Below are 26458 nucleotides of genomic sequence, written 5' to 3'. Positions count from 1 at the left end.
TGAAAGATGGAAAAGCACTATATAAGCATAACACCATTTACCATAGGAGTCAGATTCTGAAATGTGTGTGCATCATTCTTTAAAATTTATGTTTATTGTTTGACCACACCCTGAGACTCTCAGTATTTGTGTATTGACTATGGTTTTATCAAAGCCTCCAGAACAGAAAACAAATGCGCGGCATTGTGGGTACAATGTCGAGAGCCAACACATAACATAAACCTAAACATACTCGCACGCAGTCTTTCAGTATGAATACAAATAAATTAGCTAAACATAAATACTGACACACAATTGCCCCTGAATTTTGTTTATTTGCTTATTTTCAACCAATTTAATTTGAAATGTGAATGTGAAAAATGTGACACAGTGCAATCAACCTTTTGATCTAAACCCCAAGCTCCCTTCATTATTATTTTCAAGTTTTTTTTAATATTATTATGATTTTTTGTTGTCAAACATCTGCTCCACATTTAAGACCAGTTGTTGTAGACAATGTACAAATGAGCTGTTTCCTCAGTAATATGAGTCAAATTTCAACATTTACTCCGCGAATTAGACTTTCAACTCAGGTTCCTAAATTTACAGGTAAGGCGTAAGCTTTAACCTGTTGCCCTCTAGTAGGCGCTACAGGGCCATCCATAACGGCCAAAACAAACTGAGAGACTTTCTTTCCAAGAGCTGTCACCATACTCAACTCAGGTTTGCACTGAAAAACTGAGATGCTGCACACCACTGACAATGTCAGTGTTATTGCACTGCTAATGCCACAACATTGTCAAATGCACTCTCTTAGTAATATGTTTTCAGACATCTGGGTACTGCATGTGCAATATTTGCACTGTTACATTAATATCTACAAACAAACTGTCATCATTATATCAAGTCAGCCAACTGTCTCCTAGTCTGTGTACTGCAAGTTGTTATATACACTGTTATTTAGCACCCAGCAGTACAGCGTACAAGTACAAAACTTCACAAACAGCTAGCAAAGACTGATAATTTATATACACTACATATATATGGCGGAAAACACAGACCACACAGAAAAAGCAGTTTCTGCTCTTGCACCCCTCTTTAAAATAAACTGCTGTATTTTAAGCCAAAAGAACTGTTGTGTTTGCTAGAACAGTTTGTCTATATGCTGCCATAGCAGATTCATGGCGCATTAAGCCCCTGAACTATTTTTAATTTGTTCGTTTTACCCTGGAAACCTCCGTTTACAGACGACGCTTTGTTTCAACCCAGCCATAAAACGAACGTAATTCATTATATTTACTATTCAAAATGTCCGTCATTTTTAGCTTAGAATCATAAATTGATGTTTAATATTTCGTTTAAAAAAAAAACTACTTCAAAAAATTATTCACTTGCATATTTTAGACTTTTAAAAACTACTTTAAAAAATTATTCACTTGCATATTTTAAACTTTTATACAAATGATGTCACAATGAAAAAAATGGCGCCGGTAACAACGTCACAAATATCTACCTCATAACTATCGCCTAATTGTATTTTTTTTAATTGTTTTTTTTTTTTTGTTACTGTCGCATTTTCTTCGATATGTTAGATGATAAATAATCGATCCAAACAAAGAAAAATTGGGGGAAAAAAACGTTTAAAAGGGTAAATATATGAAAAAGAACATCTCGACCACTCCTTGATGTCTGCGATTTCTGCATTGCGACCCTTGTTATATTACCATGTTTCATCCATAAAATCCCCAAAAAAATCCAGCTGTGGCCATTCACAGCTGTGGCTTGACACCAAGTGATACATGCTACATGGAGTTTTTGGATCGAAACAAGGTAAATACGCGATCATATCTCGTTAAAGTAATTGCGTCTGTAATTCTGCTCTCGCGTGCTCTCACCTCCAGATAGGGTTTTGCTGTTTAAAAAACTTTTTTTATTTATTTTTATTTTTTAAATGCCCTCCTGTTCAAAAAATTTCTTCCCCCAGAAAATTGCGATTTTAAGCTTTCCAATGATGTATCACACATGCATATAGGACAATTTTGAAATTTGGCCAAATTGGGGGTCTCAGAGCGGAACTTCAAGTCAGCTGAGTGTTTTCCGCCATATATATTTAATCATAGAGGCTAATGCCATGACATTTGCTCAGAACGCAGTAATTGTTTGTTCCCAAATATTTGTCTGTAGTGTGCAAGCCAGGCTTTTATTTGTCAAACACGGAGGATTTGGTTTATTAATAACATGATACATTATGCTGTTAGCTAGGGGCTGGAGCTAACACTTTTACCACCAGCAGTGATGAATACTCACAGTCTTGAAAAACCTTCTTATGTTAATCCTACATCCTTGTATTCAAGCTCTACTCTGTGTGCGTAAGGGGTACACACAAACGCGGTACAGACTGCGAGCAAGGTCACAGGGAAAACGCGGACTGGATTTTCAGTAATGTGGGTGTTCTCTTAATGAACAAGTGGAATGGATTGGACACCGACGCACTGACGGGGCTCTCTAAGTTACTCTATGAAGTGAGGGGAAACTGACAGATTCATAATCACATTTAAGTTAGTAATGACAGGTTATATGATTATTGATTTAAACTAATATTCCGGCAACTTCATAGTGAATATGTCAGCATTTTTTGTATTTTGTATATATATATATATATATTTTTTTGTAATAAAACAATACCAAATTAATTAGGGGGTCTTAAGAATATCCTAGGGGGGCTTCAGCCCCCCAAAAATAGGCCTAACGACGCTACAGGTGTACACTGTAACCTGTGTTTTAATATTAGCCTCATTGTACTTTTGTTTTATGGGTTGGACAACAAGGCTTTCTATTCTATTCTATTCTATTCTATTCTATTCTATTCTATTCTGTGCTCATCCAATTTAATTTTTAAAAAGCTATGAATTCGACAGTTATTGTGCAAAATCACTGCAATCTATATTTAAAATGAAACTTCTTTTACTACCGGTAGATGTTGCCATTCCTGAAAAAACACATCCCAACCATGTATATTTGACACAGTGCCGCATTAACAAGAATGATTAATTTAATCACAATTAACACGATTATCCAAACATAAACCGCATTGGTCCCATTTTATCAGAACAAATAGAAAAATAACCTACACTATGTAGAGGGTGAAAAGTAAAATCATTCCGTATTGTTCATAAAAAACTGTTTTGACATTTTGATACTGCTGTTTATTGCCGTTCATCATGTCTGTTTCTCGTAAATTTCATTTTTGCTCATCCATATAAAGTTTTACAAGCGATGGGGACCACCAGACCAGAACCAATAATGGGGGCAGGATTTTTGGGATGACAAATGTAATAACAAAGTTCTCAGGACACTTGATAAATGAATATTAGCAGAACCGAATTAAAAGGACTTTTTTTTTTTTTTTTTTTAATATTGAGATGGATAAGATTAAGAATATAAAAAAGAATTTTGTATCATTTCATAAAACTAAAGAGGTTCAATTCAAAATTCTGAATGAAATTTACCCGAGAAAGGAATTTTTGAGACTGAAATTTGGTTTTCATGCAAATAATTGGGCTTTTTGTGATGTGGATGTTGAAAATTGAAATGATATCTTTTTTTCACTGCAATGTAGTCAATTCCTTCTGTAGTTACTTAAAGACTTGGCTGCAATAAAAAAAAAAAAAAATTGATATGCCCGTGACAGAAGAAACAATTTTGTTTGGTGTTTATCAAAAAAGATAAGAACTTAGAATTTGTTTTAAATGTGATAATGCTAACGGGGAAATGTTTCATTCATAAGTGTAGATTTTTTTTTTTTTTTAAAAACCAAACCATGTCTGGAGAAATGATTTCTCTATCTTTGGTGAATTTGATTGATGGGAATAGTATTATACTATATTATACTATTATTTAAACAATTGATGTTGATAGTTGAATTCTTTATTTTGTTTGTATAATGGTTCAATAAAAAAAAGAACGAAAAAGAAAACGCAATAGTTGGCGACGCATGATGATGTCATCAAAACGCGACTAAACCAACCATGTCTCCATACGCTCTTTACTTGGAATACCTCAAATAAATGGTAAAGCGCTGAATATACACTTAAGCGTCGAATCAGTATTTTTCTCTGTTGCATATCAAATAATCACAAATTTACACGAGATGCCCCCGCGATGTTTAAACTGCTACTTCCGGACTACAAAATGAAGCGTGCATAGTGCCTACATGCGGATGCAACTCGCAGTATGTTGTACATTGTACATTATCTTCCCCTCATCCAGCACGAAGTTCATCGATTGGTCGGTTTAAATAGATTCAACGCTTTTCTGGCAAAAGTGGCCAAAATATAGCTATACCATGCGAATCTTGTAATATGCAAAACAAAAAAGATTGAACAAGGTCATGTGCAACCAGACGCGCTACCTCATCTTTTTCCAATACATTGGAACTAAATACAGGTAGGCAATTCTTCACATGCACTTGATGTATTTATCTTAACAACTGTGTTTGTGTTTTGCAAAGTGGTGCGGTCAAAGTACCTCCACATCAACTAGGGAAAAAGGGGGTTCAAGATCACTTGGAGGTAACTAACACACAAGTTATCAAATTATGAAACACTGGAATACAAGACTGATATAGACAGTAATCCTACTTTTGCTATCCATCTGCTAAATTGACAGCATGGTAAGCTTTTGGTTAGCAAAACTGCCTCACATATATGAAGTTTTGGGGATTTAATCTAAGCCCTGACCTTCCTCTCACCTTTACTTTAGACTAGCTGTGTCCAAATTACGGCCCGCAGCCCAGTTTTTACTGGTCCAAAACAAATTATGAAGATATCTTTGGTATATGGCCTGCACAAGAACCTTAAATTCAGCCTAAATTCTCTTGCACTTTTCATCTTTAACACTAGATGGAGCTAGTCAGTTAACCATTGTCTCTCCATTCCATTAGCTCAGGAGTGCAAACCTGGCAACAGGTTGAAATTAACGTAGGAAACTGTAGAATTTCAGTATTTTGTTTAACATTAATAAACATTTATTTAAAAAAAAAACAAACAAACACACAATCCAGTAAGATAAATTAATCAATCTTTGTTTTGATTTTCTTGACTTTTTGGGAGGCTGTGGCTGGACATTTTCTCATTATAGTGCAAAGTTTGTTTCAGTAGTGTAAGTATAAATACTGTATACTGTATATACAAGTAGTCCCCAGGTTACGAAGAAGTTCCGTTGCTATGCTGGGGACGTAAGCCGAATTTCCGTGTAAATTAGGGCTGTCAAAATTATCGCGTTAACGGGCGTTAATTAATTTTTGAAATTAATCACGATAAAATATTTGACGCATTTAATGCACATGCCCCGCTCAAACAGATTAAAATGACAGCAAAGTGTCATTTCCACTTATTACTTGTGTTTTTTGGTGTTTTGCCGCCCTCTGCTGGCGTTTGGGTGCGACTGATTTTATGGGTTTCAGAACCATAATTATTATTGACATCAACAATGGCGAGCTACTAGTTTATTTTTTTTCAAAATTTTACAAACTTTATTAAAACGAAAACATTAAGAGGAGTTTTGATATAAAATTTCTATAACTTGTACTAACATTTATCTTTTAAGAACTACAAGTCTTTCTATCCATGGATCGCTTTAACAGAATGTCAATAATGTTAATGCCATCTTGTTGATTTATTGTTATAATAAACAAATACAGTTCTTATGTACAGTATGTTGAATGTATATATCCGTCTTGTCTTATCTTTCCATTCCAACAATAATTTAAAGAAAAATATGGCATATTTTATAGATGGTTTGAATTGCGATTTATTACGATTAATCAATTTTTAAAATGTGATTAACTCAATTAAAAAGTTTAATCGTTTGACAGCCCTAGTGTAAATCAGAATTAACCCTTTAAGTACCCCTAAAGACCCCCCAAATCTTAAAATAACTCAAAAAAACATGTACTATACGTCATTTTACTGTTCTCACTTGGACCAGAGGTAGGTAGTAACGCGTTACATTTACTCTGTTACATTTACGTGAGTAACTCTTTGAGAAAAATGTACTTCTTAGAGTAGTTTTACCATGCAATACTTTTTACTTGAGTAGATTTGTGAAGAAGAAACAATACTCTTACTCCGCTACTTTGGGCTACACTAGATTAGTTACATATTTCCTCTTTATTCTACATATTGACTGATTTTTGCCAGAGATGCCGACAGTGGCTGTCTCAGTTCCACCGATGAGATGTTGCAACAATAACCACATGACTCCATTATACTAATCATAGGTACCATTTTTTTCTCCACTAGAGGGCACTAATGCACTTTGGACGGGTAATGTTTCAGCGTTGTTGTGCTCTCAATTCAATGATTTTTGTGTCATCTTTTTGGCCTGATATGGTCATGTAAGAGGTTATAGTACAGTACAATAATAACAATTCATAGAGATTAAGTGCTGAGAAAAAAAAAAACACAATGTAAGCAGTTACTCACAATGTTACTCATTCAGTATTCTTTTCAACAAATATTTTTTTTACTTGTACTTGAGCAAATTTTCGGATGACTACTTGATTGAAATTATTTAGAGGTAAAGATACTGTTACTTGAGTAAAATTTTTGGCTACTGTACCGACCTCTGACTAAGACGTTGGAGCTAAGTCCTCGCTAGACAGCGAGCTAAGCTCCGAAATCACTATATTAGACGTCCGTGTGGTTTGTTGACTTTATTCAGCAGCACTTGCAGAATGAAACAAAAATAAAAAAAATAAATTAATCAGTATCACCTTCAATAATTCAAATTTGTGTTTATAACTAGCTGCGGGCACAGCAATAACAATCCACACAAACGTTTAGCAGCCGCACATCAGCAAAAATGATCACATAAACTCGCCCCAAGTATTTGACCACAATTGAAAACGTACAATAAACAGTACAAAAGGTTTTACAGTTGGGCAAATAAGTATTTAGTCAACCACCAATTGTGCAAGTTCTCCTACTTGAAAAGATTAGAGAGGCCTGTAATTATCAACATGGGTAAACCTCAAGCATGAAAGACAGAATTTGGAAAAAAAACAGAAAATCACAGTGTTTGATTTTTAAAGAATTTATTTCCAAATTAGAGTGGAAAATAAGTATTCGATCACCTACAAACAAGCAAGATTTCTGGCTGTCAAAGAGGACTAACTTCTTCTAATGAGGTCTAACGAGGCTCCACTCGTTACCTGTATTAATGGCACCTGTTTTAACTCATTATCGGTATAAAAGACACCTGTCCACAACCTCAGTCAGTCACACTCCAAACACTACTATGGCCAAGACCAAAGAGCTGTCGAAGGAAACCCGAGACAAAATTGTAGACCTCTACCAGGCTGGGAAGACTGAATCTTCAATAGGTAAAACGCTTGGTGTAAAGAAATCGACTGTGGGAGCAATTATTAGAAAATGGAAGACATACAAGACCACTGATAATCTCCCTCTATCTGGGGCTCCATGCAAGATCTCACCCCGTGGCGTCAACATGATAACGAGAATGGTGAGCAAAAATCCCAGAACCACACGGGGGGACCGAGTGAATGACCTACAGAGAGCTAGGACCACAGTAACAAAGGCTACTATCAGTAACACAATGCGCCGCCAGGGACTCAAATCCTGCACTGCCAGATGTGTCCCCCTGCTGAAGAAAGTACACGTCCAGGCCCGTCTACGGTTCGCTAGAGAGCATTTGGATGATCCAGAAGAGGACTGGGAGAATGTTATGGTCAGATGAAACCAAAATAGAACGTTTTGGTAGAAACACAGGTCGTCACGTTTGGAGGAGAAAGAATACTGAATTGCATCCGAAGAACACCATACCCACTGTGAAGCATGGGGTCGAAACATCATGCTTTGGGGCTGTTTTTCTGCAAAGGGACCAGGACGACTCATCTGTGTAAAGGAAAGAATAAATGGGGCCATGTATCGAGAGATTTTGAGTGAAAATCTCCTTCCATCAGATAGGGCATTGAAGATGAGACGTGGCTGGGTCTTTCAGCATGACAATGATCCCAAACACACAGCCAGGGCAACAAAGGAGTGGCTTCGTAAGAAGCATTTAAATGTCCTGGAGTGGCCTAGCCAGTCTCCAGATCTCAACTCCATAGAAAATCTGTGGAGGGAGTTGAAAGTCCGTGTTGCCCAACAACAGCCCCAAAACATCACTGCTCTAGAGGAGATCTGCATGGACCAATGGGCCAAAATACCAGCAACGGTGTGTGAAAAGCTTGTGAAGAGTTACAGAAAACGTTTAGCCTCTGTTACACTTTTGTTATGTACTTCCTTCATCTAAGTACATGTAAGGCCGAGACTTGAATGGAACAACACTTCTTTATTCAGTGTGCTTCTCAGAATATATCACCGAGACATCACAGACATTCCTTTTATTCTGTAATACCACACCCAGAGGAGGTGCACACTATGGCAACAGCAGTGTGACATAAATATGTCACATCTCTGTGATTTTCTGTTTTTTTTTCTCCACATTCTGTCTCTCCTGGTTGAGGTTTACCCATGTTGACAATTACAGGCTTCTCTAATATTTTCAAGTGGGAGAACTTACACAATTAGTGGTTGACTAAATACTTATTTTGCCCCAGTGTATATATAGGTGTTGCCTCTGTGGATGCTTCACAAGCAACAAATGTGTGTGGAAGCTTGCAGCTGTTATCTATCCCTTTTCTCTCACTCGACTGCATGACTTCTTCACAGAAGGAAATGCGCTCTTCCTCGTGTGTGCACGTGCGCTCTTCTTTGTGTGCGCACATACGTTCCTCGTGTGTACATCAGCTTTTACTTTTTAAGTACTACATGCTCTATGCTTCCTGCGCCAAAATAAAAGTATGCATCAAATAACAAAAGTAACATTAATAAAAAAAAATTTTTAATGCGACTGGAGACAAAATGCCGGACAAGACTACAGCGTTGTAAAGTCAAAATCATGTTAGTCGGGTACGTTGTAACTCAGGGACTATCTGTATTGCACTCTCCTTATACCTGTTGGTTATTTAGTTGTTTGTAGCCCTTAACTTATTCACTGCCACAGAAAGTTAAACACATCAGATCCATTTTAATGGCGGAGACTACGATTGAGTGATCATGGTTTACTGCCATTGACGGCGGTAGACGTCCAAACCAATTTGACATCCAGTCAAAATGGATTGGATGTCTATTGCAGTCTCCGGCAGCTGATACGTTAACAATTAAAAATGAAAACATTTTAAAAGCAATATTTTTTTACCCAATTCTGAATGAAAGTGGATGGATTTCAAGTTGGCCATGCAACCTTTGATTTTTCTGAAAGCGGCCCTTGGAGAAAATATTTTGACACAGGTGTGAATGTAAGTGTGAATATTTTTATGTATGGATCTTGAAAGTATCGTTATTATTTATTTGTTTCCCCTCATGCCTCTGTGCAGGATGCAATAAGAAGACTGAGACCCCTCAACCCGGTGTCTCTGTCCATTTCTAGTAGGACAGACCGGGGTGTTCACGCTCTCTCCAATTCAGCCCACTTTGATTTGCAACGAAAGAATGACAAGCCACTATTTACGGAGGACGTTCTGGTCGAGGCACTTAATTTCCACCTTAAAGACGAAGAGATTAGGTACGTAGTTTTGGAGTATCTGATGTTTTAGTGTCCAACTGTGTGATAGGGACAACATTTTATCCTTCATATAGGTCATTGTGATTGCAATATATACAGTAATCCCAAATTTTCTTACAATTACATGAAATTAACCGCTTTTTTCTTTTTATTTATAAAATACATATATAATAAAAAATGAACAAATATATAAAAGCACTCTTAATTACTTATGCCTGTTATGCCATCTGGCATGAAGGGCAGTAGCAAAGGGATTCCACTTCTGCCTATACTGGGCCAGCTTCCAAAAAGTCCCCCAGGTGTGATGGAGGGTCTTGATCCTGGGACGCCCTCGTTTTCGTTTCGCCTTCTGGTGTCCAGTGAAGAGCTGTCCGGGAGATGTTGTCTGGTTCTCTTCTCATAACATGTCCCTTACATTTTCATGATGATGGTGCCTATTCTGTGTTGGTTAGAGCGGGCGAGAAAATGTTGGTTGGAGATATACTTAGGTAGAGGTTAGCCGATAATTTCGGCCGATAAAAGCATTTTCAAATCATTTCGGATAATATCGACATTGGTTTTTCATTATCAGTTTTGGGCCAGCATGCATTTGGCAGTGCTGTCGTGTCCATTTATTGTCTGCCTGTGTTTCTGGTGATTTATCACCCCCTGCTGGCGCTTAGGTGTAGTTAGTTTTGATAACTTCCAACTAGAGCTGAAACGAATACTCAAGCAACTCGAGTAACTCGAGTTTAAAAACTGATCCGAGTAATTTTATTCACTTCGGGGAATCGTTTAATTTTGCCAGCTCTAAGCATCACGTTTTGCCCGGACTACTTTTAATGCGAGACAACGCGCTGACATCACGTGCGTAGAGGAAGAAGCCAAAAAAAAAAAAAACTTACTGCAGCCGATAGCCGCTGCAACTTACGCCGACGTTGCTAAAAACTATGCCCGCATGTATGATGCTACGATGGTAGCAGGTAGCGTCTGATGCATCTCATAGATATCACATGTACGTAGAACTCGATGCGAAATGACAGACTCGGCCGCGTCTGGGTGGCGTTAGTAAACAGCCGTCATCTTAAAGCAGTAGATTTCTCAGCGCTAATAAATATAGCGTAACTGTCACTCAATCACGTAATGTTAGCCCTGAGGAAGGATACGTTCCTATTAATTATGACCACTGTCGATGCGTGGCTAACATGTCTTACAATACTGGCTTTATTTAATCTGTGAAAACATAGCGCCGTAGAGTGATGGGGGTGTAAAATAAAAATGCTAACTGTCAATTTTAGCTCAGTAGTCATTGCTGGATAACACACCAAGTAGCACTGGTCCCTAATGTGCTCCAATACAGCAGGTATCATACATTTATTTTGAACACTGCAAAAACTCAAATTCCTATCAGGGTTTAATGTTTAGACTAACTCAAAACTTAAATAGAAGTTAAAAATAGCTTGACACATATGGAAATTCAATTGAAACATGTGGGAAAAAACACCAAGCTTTTAAGTGCTGTGTATTATCAAGCGTAATTACATTTTTAGATAAGAAATATGTTTGGTTTTTTTTTTTTTTTAAATAAGATCTAGAAGCTTTTTGAGTGAAAGCAGTGATTTTTTTTTTTTTTTTCCAAGTCACATCTTAGATGCAATTGTTGGCTGTTTTCAACAATGTACATAAAAAATAAAGACATTGATTGACTGAAATTGGTTCGATATTAGATGAAATGTCTTTTTTTCTCATGTATATTTTATCCGATTACTCGATTAATCGACAGAATTTTCAGTCAATTACTCGATTACTAAAATATTTGATAGCTGCAGCCCTAGTTCCAACACTTTCTGCTGACATAATCATGTGTCGGACGTCTGCAGCTAGTGTAGCATAGCAGTTCTTGCCATCTCACCACATTGTTTGTGCCTTATACAAGCATTGCTTGAAAGTTAATGTATGTTCTTCCTTTGTTTTATAACCATGAGCATTGTGTAGTATATTGAAAATGCGTATAAACTAAAACTTGTGAATTTTACAGACGAAAACATTTTTGGTAATTGTCGGTTAAAACTAGACGAAGACGAACACATTTTGAAATGGCTAAAATGTGACTAAGACTAATAACTATTTTCGTCCAAAAAACTATGACAAAAATTAAAAGGGCTGCCAAAAACAACAAAGTACTTGTTGAGATGGATAGTTTTGTCAGGCATGTGCTAATTAATGTGTGAGTTCCTCAAGGGTTGAGGTTGGTTGGCCTGTTTTTTGCTGCATCACCCAGTCAATCGTCCCATTGAAAAGCAATGCCGACATCGGACTGGTTTTGCTGCTTCCCATTCTGCATTTGAAGTTTCTCTAGAAGCCTCCTGATGACAAGTGCAATCAGTTAAAGAATTTCATATGCCCTAAGTATGCTCCATAGACATTCTCAGTGGATGCCGTCGAAGGTTTTTCAAAGCTGTGTTTATACACACACACCCACACAAAAAGGTCCAATCTCGTCTCATTTGAATGACAAAATGATTTGCTCATTTTGAAATCCATGACTGCTCGACACCAATTTGATATACTGACTGGTGATCATAAAGGAATTCATTTGAGTGACAGGTTTAAGGCTGCAACAACTAATCGATTAACATCAATTAATAAATTAGTTGCCAACTAATTTGATAATCCATTTTTGACGGCAGTTATGAGCAGTCCCGCTTGGGTCCTTGTTTGTGTGTAATGTGAGGCTTCGCGCGTGCACCAGTGATTAAAGCAAGAGAGAGTGAGTTCACTGCTACACTCAGATTGGGTTGCTGAATCAATATTATTAGTTACTATTTAGCATAGTTCGCTAAGCTGGTTAGCGATTATGATAATCAATGTCTTAAGTGTCCGTTTGTATTGTGTTTTGGAGAAGCATATTAGCGCTTGAGTTATTGTTAGATTGTAAAGTTGTCTCATTTCTTTTTCTAAAGAAACCACACACATAAACCCATTCATATAAAAGCTTAGTCTGCTCCCACTCAAACTGTAAATTGACATACAAGAGAGTGTGCTTTGAAATTGGATTTGCATTGTATTTATGAACAACTGTTTGATAAAGCTTCATTACAGTTTGCCTCTTCATTCTGTTTTGTTGTGTGGTTGCTTTAAAGAAATTGACACATTGACACAATTAATATCAGCGCTTTGCCCACAAGAAAAAAAAATGTCAGTCAGCAGCACTTTTTTTATTTGAATCAACAGGACTTTTGTCTGATTTGTTTACTGAGAAATTATTTTTGTTTTATACTCAGAACCTTTTTTAAAAACTATAACAAGTTCTGTGTACTTAAAATAATGCAGTTGTACAGCAGCACTTTTTTTTATTTGAATGAACAGGACTTTTGTCTGATTTGATTACTTAGAAATTATTTTTGTTTTATACTCAGAACATTTTTTAAACACTATAACAAGTTCTATGTACTTAAAATAATGCAGTTGAAGACTTGTTAAATCAAGAAGCTGTAATAAAAATATTATTTTTGAAGGAAATAATCTTCTAGTTTGTCTTCATTGTTACTTACGACATGCCTAAAACAACTTCAAGGTAAATTGTGAAGGTATCGTAATATTCGGACTTGAGGTCCACGATAATTATCGGCCTGATAATTATCGGTCCGATAATAGGAATTATAACGTCATCCCAATAACTCCAATAACATTATATATTATCGGGCCTATTAATAATATTTTTGGCACGGTGTCGGATTGGGACGCGAACATTTGTTTCCACTCCTGTTTTGCCAGTATGCAAAGTTTTGTTAGTGTTCTAGAGGCTGTATTTTTCCTTCAAAGAGTTATAAACCTTACTATGGCAATTAGCAAATGTTTGCATTTTACATTGTTATGTTTAGAAGTTCTTGAGTGGCCTTTTGGTTATTGATAGGCTTGCTGTTCTATAATTGCCAGGTTAAGAAAGTTGTTTCATGGACCAAGACGACAAAAGTCTCTCCTGTTGCACCAAATGTTTTATCTGCTGACAAAGCACAATACATGTTGGGTTTATGTTTGTTTTAGATCAGTGCTCATTGTTCGGGGCAACACATCGTCAATGATATCAACTGATTGATTGTGATTGACTCAAATTATATTTATTTGAAAAAATTAATATGTGCACTTTTTTTTAAGTCAAAACTGTTCTTGTCTTAGTTTTGTTCATTATAATAATGTTCATGTCATCGTGAAAATTCTGGTTTGGTCAAAGGCAAATCTATGCTGAATCAACCACTAGTATTTTTTACCTACAGGTGTTCAAAAACTCAGGTAAATTTACATTGAAAAATTATATTATCGGTTATCGTATTGGTATCGGCCTTGAGGAGCAGGAAGTTATCGGTATCGGTGTAAAAAAATGGATATCGTGCACTCCTAATTCAGACTATAAGGCGCATCTGAGTATAAGCCGCCACCCATCAAATTTGACACAAAAACGGCGTTTGTTCATAGATAAGACACTGGACTATAAGCTGCAGCTGTCCTCACTGTATTATGAGATATTTGCACCAAAAGATATTAACCGGTAACACTATTTGACAGCGGCATCATACGACTGTCATAAGACCAAATGGACCACCTTGAAGCTTTTAACCAATTGTTTGCAAAGCGTCATTGCTTCAAGAAGCTTCATTTGGCCATCACTGCTCGTTTTTGGAGTAGACAGTCAACCTCTGCTGCCACCTGCGTCAACACTGTTGTTGTTCAACATGCCTCCTAGCATGCATTGCGGCGCTACAGATGTAAATAACAATCAAAATCCCTGTTCTGTGCTAATTATTTCTTCAGTTACTGTTCCAGTCTATTCATTAATTGCTTGTTATGTTATTTGGAAACACTTAATTTGACAGTGGCGCCATCAGACCATCATAATTATGACAAGACACGGCCATGAGCATTAAGGAATGCTTATGACATATGTCATTAAGTGTCATCTGGCAAATGATCTCACTTTTGAATGGACGTAAAAGATTGACATAAAGCACATAAACACATAAAGGAAGATGGACATTAGCTGGACATAATTTGAGTTAGTGACATAATTTGCCGGATGACCCTTAATGACATCTGTCATAAGGATTCATTAATGCCCATGGTAGTGTTATGTCATAATTATGACAGTCTTATGGCAGTCTTATGACATCGCTGTCAAATAAAGGGTTACCTATTATTCCAAATAAATCAACAAAGAGGCCGCACTGGACTATAAGCCACAGGATTCAGAATGAGGGAAAAAAGTTGCGGCTTATAGTCCGAAAATTACGATTATTGAAAAAAAAGTGACACTTATACAATTAATCGTCAGATTAATCAAGTGTAAAAATAATCGTTATTTGCAGCCCTTGACAGGTTTCTTGTATTTTCTGCCAGCTAATAGAAAAGCTCATTGCTATATATTGCTGACATAGTTAGATGACCAAATGTATATTAGTGATAAATGAATCCCAATTTTCCCAACAAAATAAGACAAACGTTATCTCCCGCAGCACCCCTGCTAATCTTTCACGGCACACTGGTGCGATAGTGTTAGACTGTGAAAGTGGGATGAAATCAAGATGAGGAACAGACAGAAAGGTGAGAGTGTGAAGCAGAACGAGCCAATTGGGAAACAGACGGCAGGGGGAAGGAGGAAGGAAGGAGGGAAGCTCCTACCATCCCACTTGCATCCCACTAATCCTCCAACCTGCAGAGAGAAGGTTAGAAAGGATTATCTCTGCTCTGCTTTTTGCTCTGTAGCGTCCAATAACACACATGTATGCACCTATAGCACCGAATAGAAATAACCTCCTCAAATGTTGGCGTCCCCCATTGACACCAAGCTATTTTTATTAATGGTCAGGCAGGAACGGTTACCTGGCCAAAAGCTTTTTGATTCATATTTGCGCAACTCCAACATAAATAAATGAACAGAAATCACTCATCTAACTTTTTTATTTTCGTCATGGTAAGAATATATAGAAAACAACCTTGACATTTTAAATAGAAGTGAAGGAATGTGTTTTATGTGGAGTATGTATGTATGGAGTATGTTTTAATATGCCTGTTTGTTTGTGTCTGTGAATTTGAGGTGTAGGTAAAGGGCAATCGCTGTCATTTCACATTTCAGCAGGTGTCATTAAAAGACGTAAGGCTTTCCTGTGCCACGTGTCGTACCCAATCCCCTCCCTCGTAACCTACTTTCTCTTATCATGTGCTGGGCGCATACACACAGCCACAGAGACCTATAATGTAACTCTGGGAACAGAAATAGGCCTACCCGTGCACTTGCATGCATGATGCATTGAGTTGAACAGCATCGTTTTTGACTGTGCCACCCACAGACGGTCACCTCCTTCTTACATATGCTTGAATATACCAACCCCAGCTTGTCTAAGTCAGTGTATGGCAGCACAATTTTGTTGAATGTAGAACTGCTTATCATATATTGCTGTCTTCACATGCTTTGGGAAAGATCATCCTTACCACTTGCTAATTGGTAATTACAAGTATACCCTGTTCAAGTGATTTTGTTGTCATAGCAAAAAAAAAAAAAAAAAAAAAAAGAATAACAGCAAAGACTGACTTCATTTTAGTTTGTTGCGTGGGCAAAACTGCTTTAGACCGACAGTGCCTTGCAAAAGTATTCGGCCCCCTTGAATCTTGCAGACTTTCGCCACATTTCAGGCTTCAAACATAAAGATATGAACTTTAATTTTTTTGTCAACAATCAACAACAAGTGGGACACAATCATGAAGTGGAACAACATTTATTGGATAATTTAAACTTTTTTAACAAATAAAAAACTGAAAAGTGGGGCGTGCAATATTATTCGGCTCCTTTACTTTCAGTGCACCAAACTCACTCCAGAAGTTCAGTGAGGATCTCTGAATGATCCAATGTTGTCCTAAATGACCGATGATGATAAATAGAATCCACCTGTGTGTAATCAAGTCTGCGTATAAATGCACCTGCTCTGTGATAGTCTCAGGGTTCTGTTTAAAGTGCAGAGAGCATTATGAAAACCAAGGAACACACCAGGCAGGTCCGAGATACTGTTGTGGAGAAGTTTAAAGCCGGATTTGAATACAAAAAGATTTCCCAAGCTTTAAACATCTCAAGGAGCACTGTGCAAGCCATCATATTGAAATGGAAGGAGCATCAGACCACTGCAAATCTACCAAGACCCGGCCGTCCTTCCAAACTTTCTTCTCAAACAAGGAGAAAACTGATCAGAGATGCAGCCAAAAGGCCCATGATCACTCTGGATGAACTGCAGAGATCTACAGCTGAGGTGGGAGAGTCTGTCCATAGGACAACAATCAGTCGTACACTGCACAAATCTGGCCTTTATAGAAGAGTGGCAAGAAGAAAGCCATTTCTCAAAGATATCCATGAAAAGTCTCGTTTAAAGTTTGCCACAAGCCACCTGGGAGACACACCAAACATGTGGAAGAAGGTGCTCTGGTCAGATGAAACCAAAATTGAACTTTTTGGCCACAATGCAAAACGATATGTTTGGCATAAAAGAAACACAGCTCATCACCCTGAACACACCATCCCCACTGTCAAACATGGTGGTGGCAGCATCATGGTTTGGGCCTGCTTTTCTTCAGCAGGGACAGGGAAGATGGTTAAAATTGACGGGAAGATGGATGCAGCCAAATACAGGAACATTCCGGAAGAAAACCTGTTGGTATCTGCACAAGACCTGAGACTGGGACAGAGATTTATCTTCCAACAGGACAATGATCCAAAACATAAAGCCAAATCTACAATGGAATGGTTAAAAAATAAACGTATCCAGGTGTTAGAATGGCCAAGTCAAAGTCCAGACCTGAATCCAATCGAGAATCTGTGGAAAGAGCTGAAGACTGCTGTTCACAAACACTCTCCATCCAACCTCACTGAGCTCGAGCTGTTTTGCAAGGAAGAATGGGCAAAAATGTCAGTCTCTCGATGTGCAAAACTGATAGAAACATACCCCAAGCGACTTGCAGCTGTAATTGGAGCAAAAGGTGGCGCTACAAAGTATTAACGCAAGGGGGCCAAATAATATTGCACGCCCCACTTTTCAGTTTTTTATTTGTTAAAAAAGTTTAAATTATCCAATAAATTTTGTTCCACTTCACGATTGTGTCCCACTTGTTGTTGATTTTTGACAAAAAATTAAAATTTTATATCTTTGTTTGAAGCCTGAAATGTGGCGAAAGGTTGCAAGGTTCAAGGGGGCCCGAATACTTTTGCAAGGCACTGTACAGTATTAATTCATCCTCTACAGCAAGAAGAGTGCTTCAAAATCCAAATAAGTTTTTGTTTGTAACTGAACATTTTAATGAACACTTGTTTAAAAGTTTTAGAAAAATAGTTTTAGAAAATGTTTTTGAAAAATATACAATATATTATTATTTTGGTGTCAAAAAAACATGCAAATTGATGATAATTCTACTTTAAAAACTTAGTTTTTTCCTATTCACAGCTTGTTTGCGCCCCGCCATTTTGAAAAGTAAAAGGTCCACCCATCTCAGAAACCCGGGTATCATAGTACAATCCTAGTTCTACAGGAGAAAATACAGTGCAATGAAAAAGTATCTGAACCTTTCGGAATTTCTCACATTTCTGCATACAATCACCATAAAATGTGATCTGATCTTTGTCAAAATCACATAGATGAAAATACAGTGTCTGCTTTAACTAAAACCAGCCAAACATTTATAGACTTTCATATTTTAATGAGGATAGCATGCAAACAGTGACAGAAGGGGGGAAAATAAGTAGGTGAACCCTCTGCCTAAGGAGACTTAAAGAGCAATTGAAACCATTTTTTACCAAACATTTTAAGTCAGGTGTGTGCCCAATCACTAATGAGTGGTTTAAAGCTGCCCTGCCCACTATAAAACACACACCTGGTAAGAAATGTCTTGATGAGAAGCATTATCTGATGTGCATCATTGCTCAGTCAAAAGAGCTGTCTGAAGACCTGCGACCAAGGATTGTTGATTTGTATAAAGCTGGGAAAGGATACAAATTCATCCCTTGAAGTCTGGATGTTCATCAATCAACAGTCAGAGAAGTTGTCTACGAATGGAGAGAGTTTGGGACTGTTGCTTCACACCCAGGGAGTTGCCGTCCACCAAAGATGATGCCAAGAGTTCAGCGCTGAATACTCAGAGAGGTAAAAAAAAAAAGAACTCTAGAGTGTCTGCTAAAGACTTACAGAAATCACTATCACAGTCCAATATCTCTGTGCACACAACAACTATATGTAAAACCATGGCCAAGAATGGCACTCATGGGAGGACTCCACGGAGGAAGCCACTACTGTCTAAAAAAATATTGTTGCTCATTTAATTTTCGCAAAAAGGCACAGGGGCACTCCACAGAAGATTTGGCAAAATATTTTGTGGACTGATGAAACCAAAGTTGAACTGTTTGGGAGTAACACACAACGTCATGTGTGGAGAAAAAATGGAACAGCTCACCAACATCAACACCTCATCCCCACTGTGAAGCATGGTGGCGGGAGCATCATGATCTGAGGCTGTTTTGCTACATCAGGACCTGGACAACTTGCAATCATTAATTGAAGAATGAATTCAAAAGTTTATTACGATGTTTTGCAGGAAAACCTGAGGCCTGTCAGACAATTGAAGCTAAAAAGAGGATGGATGCTGCAACAAGACAATGATCCAACATACAGAAGTAAATCAACTTCAGAATGGTTTCAGAAGAACAAAACACACGTTCTGGAGTGGCCAAGTCAAAGTCCAGACTTGAACCCTATTGAGATGCTGTGGCATGACCTAAAGACAGTGATTCATGCCAGACATCCCAGGAATCTGACTGAACTACAGCAGTTTTGTGTGGAAGAATGGGCCAAGATTAGTCCTGATCGATGTGGCAGACTGATTTGCATTTCCAGGAAGTTATTGCTGCCAAAGGAGGGGCACAAATTATTAAATGTTATGGTTCACTGACTTATTTTTCCCCCTTCTGTCGTTGTTTGCATACTATCCTTATTAAAATATGAAAACCTGTAAATGTTTGGGTGGTTTTAGTTAAAGCAGACACTTTTTTTTCATCTGTGGGATTTTTACAAAGATCAGATCACATTTGATGGTGATTTTATATGCAGAAATGTGAGAAATTCCGAAAGGTTCAGATACTTTTTCATACCACTGTACTGCTTGACTGGGCGTTCACATGCAATTTTCGACACGACGAGTGGTATTTTCCATAATTACGACACAACATGAATGCAGCATTAATATTATTTTTGAGTCTGTATACGAGAAATAGAAATCCACTCATACATTGCATGCTAGCATAGATGGTTTCTCTGAGCTGTAACGACAACAAAATGAAGCATTGTGGACTTGAATCAGAGGTTGCGCTAGACATTTTCGTTGTCTGTCATTTTGACTGACAGGGTCATAAAAATCCGGTCATAATCTATTTTTACCTGTCACTTAATTTTTTAAAATGGTAATGATGACATATTCAATAGTATTTAGTTTTCATTCGTTTTTAATTAATATTGTAACGCTTGCTTGGCGGCGAAAAATTAGACACGGAAGTCGTGGTATTTTTCTCCCTCTTTTTACTCTGCTTATCGCCAACAACACCAACAAAACAACAACTCCGCCCCCAAAGAAAAAGAGGCAACTATATAGACCCCAATCACCAACGTCACACAATGATCTTAATTGTGGTTGTCAGCCCAAAATCTTCTAAATATATATTAAATGCATCTTACCAGATATAAAATGACTACTACATAGTCTGTGGTGATCGTTTGGTGCCCAGATTTCTTGTCGAATTACAGCAGTCCATCTCGCTCTCCTCTTCGGGTCTCTCAGAATACGGTAGAACTTCAAGTCTCTCCGTCTGTCTTCTCTGTTACTGCAACCAACCGCCACACACGCCTTCACCATTTTGATTATTAATGTTAACGAGCAGAAAAACACGCCGTAATAGGAGGCATGTACGTAGCGGTAATGTGTAAACACGACGAGCTGACGGACAATATGGCGGCTCCAGTCAGGGGGGCGGAGTTGTGATGTCATGTGATTGGGGTCTATACACAGGCGGCAACCTTGGTCCACCAATTGGATGACGCGCTGGCACACCGGGTGCACCAATAAGAACCTCGCGTTGATGTGTCAATCACGGTGCCGCCGCCTGACCCCGGTGACGCTACAATATTCTGACAGAATAGCCAACGACGTCATGCATTAAGAGAGACAATAGCTAATTAATATGCTCACTCGCCACCCTGTGGTCTGGGGTGTGAATTGCAACCTGTCAAAATGACGGACGGACTTCAGTTTTTTCCGTCACCGTTTTCAAAAACCGGTCAACGACAGAAAATATTCGGATAACGCGACCCCTGACTTGAATAATGTCTTACATGCGTGTACATCCAATATCATATTTACAGCAATACCTTGCCAATAGGACCATTTTTAGGTCACATCATCCAATTCTTTGGAAATACTTTATATATAAAAGCTTGTCTGTAAACAATGGCACAGGTAAAAAAAATATATATATTGTTGCGGTGGGTAAGTAATGATTTTTTTTTAATGTGCACAAACAGCAATAATGTCTGTTAGCAATCATATAAGGCTGCTTGGCCAGGGTAAGCCGAGGACCTAAGCGAGCTAGGAGGTTGCCTAGGGTACCATCTATTTGAGGAGTCAAATTGCTTGGATTGGACACCCTGAAAAAAATTTCTCACACTACAAAATGTTCTCATGTTCACATCAAGTTCATATGAATAGGCTACATATAAAACATATTTCCATTGTTAGCAACCTGCTATTTTGTGGGAGGGAAGAACAGTCCACCCTTACCGTACGTAAGCAGATCAACTTCCCGAAAAAGGACAAATAATGCACGGTGTCTAAACGAAACTAAAATCATCACATAACAACAAAACAAGTGGCATACAGTCACGTGAAAAAATTATGACACCTCATTAATTATTCAGTTCTTTATTAACAAATGTTCACATATCAATGTCTGAGTTTGGTTTTTCTTTATCTCTGGAAAAGAACGTGATTTAATTGCTGGTACACAACAAAAATTAACATTGTTTTACTCATGAAACCAAATATATCAACAAAAATTCATATTCTAACTGAGGAAAAAGTTAGGACACCCTACCACCTAATATCTAGTGTTACCCCCTTTGGCTGAAATAACTTCAGTGAGACGCTTTTTGTAGCCATCTACCAGTCTTTGACATCGGGCTGAAGAAAGTTCGCCCCACTCCTCAACGCAGAATACTTTCAGCTGTGAGATGTTTGAGGGGTTTCTTGCATGTACAACCCGTTTACAGTCACCCCAATGGGATTAACATCTGGGCTTTGACTCGGCCATTCCATGACTCTCCATTTCTTCCTTTTCAGCCAATTCTTTGTGGATTTACTGTTATGTTTTTGGTTATTTTCATGTTGCAGGGTCCAGTTTTCAGCTTTAATTTTTTTCACAGACGATCTCACATGTTACTCAAGCACCCTCTGATACACGATATAATTCATGATGGAATCTATGATGGTGAGCTGTCCAGCTCCTGCTGCGGCAAAGCATCTCCAAACCATGACACTTCCACCTCCATGCTTCACAGTTGGTATGAGGTTCTTTTCCTGGAATGCTGTATTGGGTTTATGCCAAACTTGTCCTCTGTTCTGGCGTCCAAATAATTCAATTTTAGATTCATCCGTCCAAAAAACCTTATTCCAGAAGTCCTGTTCTTTGTCTACATTCACTCTGGCAAACTTCAGTCTGGCCTTCATGTTCTTGTTGGAGGGTAAAGGTTTCCTCCTTGCACACCTCCCACAAAGGTTACACTTGTGAAGTCTCTTTCTGATTGTAGAGGCATGCACTTTCAAATCAACAGTAGCAAGAGCCTGCTGTAGGTCCCGTGATGACATTTTAGGGTTTTTGGAGACTTATTTTAGCATCTTGTAGTCTGCTCTCGGTGTGAACTTGCTTGGATATCCAGACCTGGGCATGTTGGCAGTTGTTTTGAATGTCTTCCACTTGTAGACTATTTTCCGGACAGTGTATTGGCTGATTTTATATTCTTTTGAGATCTTTTAAAATCCTTTACCAGACTCATAAGCGTCTGCAATCTTCTATCCGAAGGCGTCAGACAGCTCCTTTGATCTCTCCATGGTGTTTTCTCTCACTTCAACAGTCAGGGGCACACCAAACTAAATGTGAGGTTTGGGTGATCATAAAGGCCAAGAGGCAAACAGTGTTCAGAATTCTATGGCTATTTGTTTTGTTTTTTTTAAATGATATGAATGCGAATGCGCTTGTGTTACTGTATGAACAAAACGCAACAAGTGCTATAAGGGTAATTTGCGATTTATTTATATTTCGAGACAATAGCTTCTACCGTGTTTTGGCAAGATATAAAATATTTAAAAAATATAATGTTATTTTCTGGGAGGCGGTGGAACATTCGTTCATTTGCAGCCAGTCTTTCCGATTTTCATTTATAGGGCACTTTCTGTTCGTTGTAGTGCATTTACAAGTCACTTCCTGTCGAATTTGAGTGACTGCCTATTCATTCCTGGGTCACTTCCTGTTCAGTAACCCAAAATCAAGAAATGCCCCAAAATCAACAGGAAGTGACTGAAAATCAACAGCAAATGTCCTGAAATGCCCCCATATTAAACTCATTGGTTGCCATTGACCGCCACAGACGTCCAATCCAAATTAACTGGACGTCTTTAAGTGATAAACTCAATTCAATTCAAAGCAGAAGGATAAAAAGAGCTTGTTTTTCTGTTTAATACTTGTATAGTAAAATATTATAGCGTTATTTTCGTACCCATACATCGCTGATTATTATATTGTCATTCGGTGAGATAATCGTTATCGTGAGCTTTGTATCGCATAACGTATCTTGAGGTACACAGAAGGTTTTTTTTTTTTTACCGTGTCATAAAGATTTGAGGAGAAGGAGAATTATACAACCAAGATTTCTTTTGAATGAGGTTCCTCAATCTTGATAGTTTACCATTTTTCCCAGTTCGGATTCAAAGCAGATGTATGATTGGAAATTGCACTGACCTTAATTACATCTAAATAGCTCACACAGATGGAATCATTGTGTCTCATTACTTGATATGGTATCAAAACAGACAGCGGTCTAAATGCCACGCAGTCGCAGAGAAGTGTACAGCGTCCCCCTGCTGGATGCACATCAAAGAGCATCTCATCCTGAACCGATGCTAAATATTTGAGCGTAAGCGCTTAGCTCCCCTGAGCTTTGTGCTCTCCGACAATGCCTTTGCCTTTTGTATAAAAGCTGCCGCATTGGCATTTTAGACAAAGACCCATGCACAGTTTTATATGGCTTGCAGTAGAAAACCATCTGTTCCCACGTGAGGGGAAATGAAGGATGCTTTTGATCAGTTGTCGCATTAGCCTTGTCGCAGCATAACTTGAAGGAAGAAAATCCTGGGCTGCTAGTCTTACCCCCACAGTGGTGGACTCTGGCCCAGTCTAAAATGATGCTGGATGGATGAGCGTGAAATTGAGAAAAATTGCCACCAGAGGAGGAATTCCAATGTTGTTGGCAATGACTTGATCAGTCCGGCAAAAGAAATAGAGTAGCCTGAATAAGAACATGTAACTCCTTAATGAAAATACATATCTCAGGGGTGTAGAATGAATTGTCTATGTACAGGTAGTCCCCGGGGTTTGGAACGAGTTCCGTTCCTATGCTGGCGACGTAACCTGAATTTCCTCGTGAATTGGAATTAACCCTTTAAGTACCCCAAAATAACTGTTCCAAAAACTCCAAAAGTACTTGTGTAGAGTTATGCTCCCGCGTTGCGGTGATGGCGCAGCGACTACGGCGTCATTCGACATTTGATGGTTCTCCGGCCAGGTGACACGTTGCTCTGTAATTCACCGCCAAGCCACTAGAGGGGTGTGGCGTTATGTTTGTACGGTTTTGGGGCATGCTTGTTGACTTCCTCTTGTCTAGTTAAACGGAGAAAAAATAAACAATGCAAGATTGAACGCTTGAATGTGGATCTTCAGCTCATCAACATTGAATAAATGTTGATCATACAAATACCCAGGCAGAGAAGAAAAGGGAAGGCGAAAGCAGGAAAACGCCGAGGAGCAGCCGCGGGGCGACGCGAGATCAGAGCCCCGACCACCCCCTCACACACACACACACACTCCCGCGGCCGGCAGCCCAGACAGAGGGGAGGTCATGCCCCGGGAGCCACGCCATAGAGAAAAAGTGTGGGACCCACCACCACCCTATTACTGTGGCTGCCAGGTTCCCGGCTGCACCGTGATGGGATTGTGTGGGGAGGGTAGTGCAATGTATGCATTAAAATAGAAGAGCTCGGCTTGGGGCAGTGAGACCGCTGCATGGAATTTCTACCCAGCCACCCATCCCACCGCCCTTTGCCGGAGCTCTCCCGTGGAGTATGATGTGTGTGGTGCATTTAAAAAGGTGCAGGAATGGCGGGGCCTGCCGTGAGGAGGTAACAATGAGCACCCCCCCCCCCCCCCCCCCCCCAACAGGTCCCATCCATCCCACAACCTTAGTGTGTAATGCAATAAAATTAGGGGGGAGCCGGGTCGGGACTGTCTGCCCCAGTCTCAACTCTCCCCGGAGAAATGAATGAGTATGTAGGTGCCAGGGTGAAAGGTATTAGCAGTGCAAAGTGAGAAGTGGGTGAATTAAGAGGCAGGCTCCTGTAGGCGTGGCCCAGTCCACCAGAGCCACCGGCCGGAGGGAGGGAGAAGCACCAGGGCCCCGATCAACCCCCGCCCCAAACCACCCCCGGCGCACCAGCAACCACCCACCCCTCCCCCTGCTGCCCGAGGACCCACCCCACACCCCAAGCAGGCGCTACGCCAAGCGCCGGAGACCAGGGGATGTCCACCCCACCGGCAAGAGACGGCAAACCCCACCCAAGGCCCCCTGGCAGGAGAGCAGCGGTGGCTGCTGCGGTCCGGAGAGGCAGACAGGGCCGGAGACAGACCAAGGGGATGGAGGCGCAACCCCCCCAACGCCCACCCGAGTCAGGAGGGGTGCGTGGTATGACACCAGGGGGCACCTCCCCGGTACCCGGTACAAGGAGATGCGGCTCCGGCCGGGCCGACCCGGCAGGGAACTTTGGCCGCCGCATACACCACCCAACCCCCACTCCACCCCGCCCCAGCCGGCCAGGGAAGGGCCGCGGTCCGGTGGTGGCAACCGCACGGCACCCCCACCTGCCCGCAAGAACACCACGCACCCGATGGGACCCACGCACGACCAGACGCAACCAGACAAGCCCTAGCTGAAAATCCAGGGGCCAGGACCGGCGACGGGACGGCACAGAGCAGGACGCCAACAAACTCCACCTGTGAAGCTGACCGAAGAAGGGGTTTATCAAACACCCTAAGATGTATGCCAAGGACCAGTGAAATGTATTATTTAAACATAGTTCCTTAATTGTTCTGAGTCTGGTAATTTATTATATTGGACAGCTACTAGTTTATTTTTTTATTTAAAATGTTACAAATTTTATTAGAACGTGGTACCCTTTAAATACTGGAGGCCTTTGCCTTTGAGAAATGGGCAGAGATATCTGTGGATCACTGCAAGAAACTGGTGTCAAGCTATGCTTCACGTCTAAAGGATGTTATTGTTGCAAAGGATATTGTACAAAGTACTGAAGTTATACATACCTAAGGGGTTGAATAATTTTGTCAATGAAGTAATCACAGAAAGGCCATAAATTGGAATATTCTAGACATGTGCCAGTTACCGGTTTCACGGTTTACCGTGGTGTGAAAACGTCGCGGTTTCAAAACCACTAAAATTTTCCGTCATACCTT

At 39.4% G+C, this 26458-nt stretch overlaps 1 protein-coding gene across 3 annotated transcripts in view; it reads left to right on the top strand.

Moving 5' to 3' along the window:
- Nucleotides 1-3970: 3970 nt before the first annotated feature.
- Nucleotides 3971-26458, top strand: part of pusl1 (pseudouridine synthase like 1) — a 59745-nt gene continuing 37257 nt past the window's right edge. For 2 of the 3 annotated variants that reach the window (XM_057845916.1, XM_057845914.1), the window contains exons 1-3: nt 3990-4425; nt 4490-4550; nt 9422-9609. In XM_057845916.1, coding sequence (XP_057701899.1) covers nt 4370-4425; nt 4490-4550; nt 9422-9609 — 305 coding nt within the window. In that variant the 5' untranslated portion in view covers nt 3990-4369. Of the gene's footprint in view, nt 4426-4489; nt 4551-9421; nt 9610-26458 lie in introns of all 3 variants that reach the window. The other variant, XM_057845915.1, reaches the window with a different exon arrangement.

This window comes from Corythoichthys intestinalis, chromosome 9 (genome assembly GCF_030265065.1).
Source record: "Corythoichthys intestinalis isolate RoL2023-P3 chromosome 9, ASM3026506v1, whole genome shotgun sequence".
In the NCBI taxonomy this organism is placed as follows: Eukaryota; Metazoa; Chordata; class Actinopteri; order Syngnathiformes; family Syngnathidae; genus Corythoichthys; species Corythoichthys intestinalis.
Note: the sequence above shows the minus strand (reverse complement) of the source record. Positions and strands in the feature narration are given on the sequence as shown.